Here is a 5,762-nt window from a genome sequence, read left to right as displayed (position 1 = left end):
GACCAGTCACCATAAAATAAATTAGTTCTTTCATGTAACAAATCGCAGCAAAGCCTAGCTAGTAGCTGCACAGAAAAGAATACTCAGGCTTAAAATTCTCGTTCTTTCTTCCCCATAGTTTTCCTCTGACTCCCGGTCAAACTGAAGCCTCATATACTTCTGCACAAACATCTGCATTGGGCACCCGGGAGACACGTAATTCTTTTAACATGTGGTTCACACTTCTCACTCATATGTGTGCTGGTCATTTTCGCACAAAAAACTCCCTTAAAATAATGCTTCGCCCATTTCTTCCGAATCTCAAACAGTTGTGTCATGTATGGGTGTTCCCTCAGCTTGTATTTATCCAGCAACATTTCCCACCCTTCTCAAGTTCATCCTCCGTGAGCATACGGTTCACCACCTTATGAAATTTAGTTGTAAAGTCGCTTTTCTTTGTATACAAACGACCCAATGACTCCTTCGCTTTCTTCAAGACATGCCACTCGTTGCGTCCGGCATGATCTTCTTAATAGCTAGCTCCCTGGCACAATTTTTTGTCTGCATGATTGATAGACACATAATTTCCAGGATTAATACTATGGACCATATCACATAAAATTTCTTTAACTATCCATCATTCTAAGGAATTCTGAGAATACCCACTCAAAATTTTCTTGTGTCTCATCACGAACCAGCACACCAGCGAGGATCACACTCTGATAATGATTGTTAACTCCGTCCAACAAATAGGCCGAAAGGCATGTCGTACAGGTTGGTCCTATACGTGGTATTGAATTTTATGACATCTCCGAAGGAGTACTGAAGCTTGCTGCTCCCACTTGCCCACATCAGACTCTTAATCCTCCCCTCACTGTCAGCCTGAATCCTATATGTAAATGGGGTTCTTTTGCTCCAATCTCTGAGAAAACATCCATTGTCTTCCTCACATCATCATCTGCGTGGTCCCTATTGATCCCCCCGGTTACGCAAAGGCTTTCTCCTGAACCGAACATTTCCCATTGAGCCAAAAAAAGCCTCCAATGGTACAGTATACCTTAGCAAGATTCACATTGTTCTGCCTTAGCTGCTTCACAAGATCCCTGGTGTACACATCTATGTGCTTGTGTGATGGCAAATGGATTGTCTCGCCAAAATTAGGAGAAAGCGAGTGGTTGTGATTCTCTCCGTGTTCTGCAATATACCACCCATTGTCCTCTAATCATAGGAGCCTTATCAAAGCCGGGCATTCGCAGCGATAAGACCTCATGTTCTCAACACCAGCTTTGCCGTACATAATTGTTCAAAAACTTCAGTCAGTTGAAACATTCACACCACTGAGGAGATTATGTGAATCGGCAAGCACACTTTTATACTCACCGAGCAACCACACACTATTTACTGCTTGCATTTCGTCCTCTCGAGATTCAGCCGGCTCTTCGCATATCGGATGCTGAAGCCTTTCTCTCATGAAGCAAATTATAGAAGTCATAAGCCCCACCCAAAGAGTCAAAAGTAGCGCCAATCACTGGTGTGATCACATTCTCAGCTGGGTTGTCGGCATAACTCCTAATAGCCTTCTCAAAAGCGCTGACACGATATGGGGCAGGGTGTTCTGCTCGGTGCGGCAGCCCCAATTCTCAGCCTGCAAAACACATCCTCCACATATTAACTGCCTGGATTTCAGTAAGCATCATTTTCCTTAGATGAAATGCCTCATGGGGCACTAAGCATGATTCCCTGAATATCACTACAAAATCACTAGTTCTTCTCATGTCAATGGCCTGGGTTCAGTAACTTCACATATTAAACTTACAAAATTCACATATTAACTCCCTCAAATCAGCAATCAACAATTTTATCATATGAAGAGACTGGGTTCAGCAAAGATGGTTCTGCTTCCTGACTGCAACATCACTAGTTGTTCTAATGGCAGGATTTATTCAATTCCAACTATAATGTAAATCTCTGGTATACTGACTGAAATACAAATCCAACACTAACCTCTAGTTCCAACCAGGAGATTCATCTTCATAGTTGACAGCTCCGACGCTGGAGGTGAATTATCCCTCTTGCACACCAGGGCTTCATTGGCGGCGAAAACCTGAGCGTCCGTGCTGTCAACCGCTCCTGGCCGCTCAGCCACTTGCTGCTCTTCCACCGTACCATCTCCCCTCAGACAAGGCAGCACAGCGTCCGGCATCAAGCAATCTCCTAGTTCCTCAAGGACAGTGGATCTGACCGCCATACTCGGCTCCTCCAGCATACCGCATCCCGTCGGCGCCCTCGCCACAGGGGACGGCACCAAGCTCTCTCCTACTTCTTCAATGACACTGGATCTGATTCAAGCCAAAACCAAATCCTTTTGGTCACCAAAGCCATGCGAGTAAGATTTGCTGTGAATCCGTCGCGCAAGCAAAGATCTACATACCTGCCGAATGGCTGAGTCAAAAACTCCATGCCGGATCGCCGCCGCCGTCTCTGCTTTTCTCTCCGCTCGAGACCCCTGTTAAGAACACTCTGGATCCTGCCTGTCCCCACCAGACGGAAAAGCAAACTTCCAGTGCCACGGATCAGATGAGGACGTGCGATTCTGATCCATGTCCCACCTCCACTAGGACGAACGGACGTCCAACTCCACGTTAACTCTGGCCCACCACCAAGCTCTGCTGCGTATGTATTTATCTGCAGTGTGCATTTTCTTAGCACCCCTCCAACGCCGGAATAAACAATTGGCTTAAATCCTGATGCGCTATTGAACGTGCACGATAACGAGCGCATTTGAGCTCGCGCTCAATTACTCCGCGTCCCATGACCTTACAATTTGTCATGGCCTGAAAGCGAGATATGTCAACATCATTCTTTACTTGAAGAAAGAATTCCATCATCCTTCACTTGAAAGCATGTCAGTAACGCAATGTCGGCTCGTCCATGGGTGATGAAAGATTCTGACGGGTGGCTGGCGCTGTGTGTCTCTCGTGCGTGAAGCCTGCTCGTCGGTGCTCTTGGGCTCACTATTAGTTCTGAAATGAGCTACTAATGGGCCAATAGACCGTAGGTTGATATTTCTGTGATATACATATTGTGTGTGTGTGTGTGTGTGTGTGTGTGTGTGTGTGTGTGTGTGTGTGTGTGTACAATTTTTTCTACAAAAAATTGGGTGTAGATGTATGTCAATGACCCATGGTGGATCTGCCAGTGATTGCAGCACATTGATGAACAAAACCCCAAATTTGACAAACCATACACACGAAGCTTTAAAAAGAGACCAACAGAAGTACAAATTTCGAAGAAGTGACCGACGAAAGTACAAACTTCGAAGAAAATGCGGCATCGCAAGTGCATGTCTACTTTTACTCATCAATCATATTCAAGTTGTTCCAATCTATTATTGACCTCCCACCGTTTTAATCTCATTTATATTTCAATCGTTGTTATTTGTTTCAGAACAGTTGTATTTTATTTTATTTTATTTGCAGGAAGAATTGTTATGGTTTGAATTATAATTTGTACCCTGATTTTTTTCCATCAGGCCGAAGTAGCTGCAGAGTGCATTATTATCTCCACTAGCTTTGTTTCTTATTGTCATTATTTATTTTGGCCCAATCAAAGCTTCAAAAGTTTATGTTGACCACTGCGTACAGTGTTGTTTTCTGAATAGAATGACAGGGAAGGCTTCCCCACCACGTAAACTGATCGTAGTAGGCCCGGAGAAATTGGCGAGCCAATGGTGGGATTAAGAGGTTACCTCGACCCCACAAATGGCGCTGTCATGGCGGTTGCCGTCGTCTTTGAAGTGCTAGCCATAGCCGCCCGCGCCACTAGTCCACTAGAGTAGAACAGAGTGCCGAGCCAACTTCGCCCAAGAGCCAAGAAGCTTCCGCTGAAGATGGAGCTGCAGCGGCGAGCGATGGCTCAGACCCACCGGTTCCTGCTCCTCTTCCATGCCGCCGTCCTGGCCGGGCTCGCCTCCGCCTCCGCGTCGCCCTCCGTGTCCGTGTCTGGTCCGTGTGTGCTCCGGTGCTCCCAAGTCCCAAGTACTGGGCAGTTCTAGTATTTTGCTTCTTGAAGCGGATTGTGATGGGCTTGTTCTGTTTTGTCGGTGTTTGAGCAGACAGCGTATTCCAGGCCAGCACCGGATCGACATCGACGGGGAGGAGGAGCTTGCTGCAGACCAAGAGGGGTACGTGGTGTCACCTCTTCTTCTTTCTAAGTTTAATCCACGGCGGTTTAGGGATAGGTGCGAGGATGGATGGAGGGATTTGGTCTGATTCTAGTGATGCTAGACAGAATTTGGTTGGAAGTGATGGTGTTGGATAGCACTTCAGTGTTACCTGACTTCGAAATAGGTAGACTGCGGCTTGCATTGATTTCGGCGTATGCCTGCTTGACGAACTAAAGATACTGAATTCACATGCTTGTTAACTGAATATAGACTCTTGCTTGTGCCCATCGGCCATTCACATGCTTGTGCCCATCTGCAATTCACAGGCTTGTTAACTTGAGCCCATATGCGGTTAGGATTGACAGGGCCTGTGTGGAGTTCCTGGGCTTACAAAAACAGAGTTCAATGGTGAACTACCAATGAAAATTACAGAGTATCGTTCAGTAGTAAAAGCTGATACTCTAAATTTCAAATTTCCATAGTACATCAGTAGCAACTTGGATTCTGTATGTCCAGATAGCTATTATGCAAATGTGCACCCTTATTTCAAGTATTTCCGGACGGAGGGAGTATTTTTTAGATAGTATACTTCTCATCACGTTCAAGACTTTCAATACCTTCTTCTGTTATGCTTTTGTTTATTCATGTGCATGCTTATCAGACTGCCCTATGGACTTTGAGTCCCAGAACTACACAATCATCACAAGCAGGTGCAAAGGGCCACAATCGCCTCCTACGGAATGTTGTGATGCTTTCAAGAAATTTGCATGCCCATTTGCCTCCTACATCAACAACCAGAGCACTAACTGTGCAGACACAATGTTAACCTACATCAACGTCCATGGCTCGTACCCGCCAGCCCTATTCGCTGACGAGTGCCAAAAAGGAAAGGAAGGGGTTTCTTGCGAAGGCATCCCGGAGATAGGCACCGGCGTGCCAAGTGGTGGGCGACGAGTTCATGGGATTTCGCGACATACTTTGGTCGCTCTCTTGTGTGGAATAGGAGCATTGCTGTTCCATTGAGTGACACCATGCAGTTCTACAAAGATGGTGTTGTTTCAGGTGTAAGTTGTAAGCAGTAACTAGCAACGATTAGGATTCATTTGCATCTCCTTGACGCTCTCTTGATGTTAATTGTGATTGGACATTGGCTTTACCAAGTGATGTCTCTTCATACTTGACAGTAGATGTTCTATTGCTGTAGTGTGCCCTTTTGTTATAGAACAACATGACATCTTGACATTCAACATTAGATGATCAGTTGATCACATCTTTCTATTGTCAGAGTGATACGTGTGTTCATCTGCTACTGCATTGCCATGTTCTTGTATTTATATGTACTGCCTTTTGGATACTTTTCCCCCGTTCCAGGTAGTACTTCAATTGAGATTGTGTCTTAGAGCATTTTCAGCCATGCCCTTCACACATAAGCGCAACATGTTCAGAACATTTTTTTGACGAAAAGGCAGGATTACTGCTTTTCATTGCGCTTAGAAGGAATAAAGGTTTACAAATTAAACGTGAAGTACAGGGGATGGGGTGGTTTAGATCATATAATTACATCAATCTGGTTCTAAGGATCGCTCTACAATGTGCACAAGCCGTCTATGACCAGCTT

The 5,762-nt window shown here is 45.3% G+C and overlaps 2 protein-coding genes across 3 annotated transcripts; one reads left to right on the top strand and one right to left on the bottom strand.

The window, feature by feature from the left end:
* Nucleotides 1-50: 50 nt before the first annotated feature.
* LOC119282465 lies at nucleotides 51-2,503 on the bottom strand. Of its 2 annotated transcripts, XR_005138744.1 has the most exons (4): nucleotides 2,411-2,503; nucleotides 1,984-2,318; nucleotides 646-1,624; nucleotides 51-540 (listed from the first exon to the last, which is right to left on the bottom strand). XR_005138744.1 is itself a non-coding variant. In XM_037562691.1 (3 exons), exons 1-3 carry the CDS (start codon nucleotides 2,437-2,439, stop codon nucleotides 1,620-1,622), a joined length of 369 nt encoding a protein of 122 aa, XP_037418588.1. In that variant the 5' UTR covers nucleotides 2,440-2,497; the 3' UTR covers nucleotides 51-1,619. The 2 variants fall into 2 exon arrangements, 1 of the variants encoding a protein (XP_037418588.1); XM_037562691.1 differs by having other exon boundaries at nucleotides 51-1,624; nucleotides 2,411-2,497.
* A 1,159-nt stretch (nucleotides 2,504-3,662) lies between these two features.
* LOC119282464 (GPI-anchored protein LLG1-like) lies at nucleotides 3,663-5,420 on the top strand. The gene is made up of 3 exons (XM_037562690.1): nucleotides 3,663-3,983; nucleotides 4,094-4,162; nucleotides 4,806-5,420. The coding sequence occupies exons 1-3, from the start codon at nucleotides 3,869-3,871 to the stop codon at nucleotides 5,165-5,167; spliced, it is 546 nt and encodes a 181-aa protein (XP_037418587.1). The 5' UTR covers nucleotides 3,663-3,868; the 3' UTR covers nucleotides 5,168-5,420.
* Nucleotides 5,421-5,762: the final 342 nt, after the last annotated feature.

Source organism: Triticum dicoccoides, chromosome 3B (assembly GCF_002162155.2).
Source record: "Triticum dicoccoides isolate Atlit2015 ecotype Zavitan chromosome 3B, WEW_v2.0, whole genome shotgun sequence".
Classification (NCBI taxonomy): domain Eukaryota; kingdom Viridiplantae; phylum Streptophyta; class Magnoliopsida; order Poales; family Poaceae; genus Triticum; species Triticum dicoccoides.
Note: the sequence above shows the minus strand (reverse complement) of the source record. Positions and strands in the feature narration are given on the sequence as shown.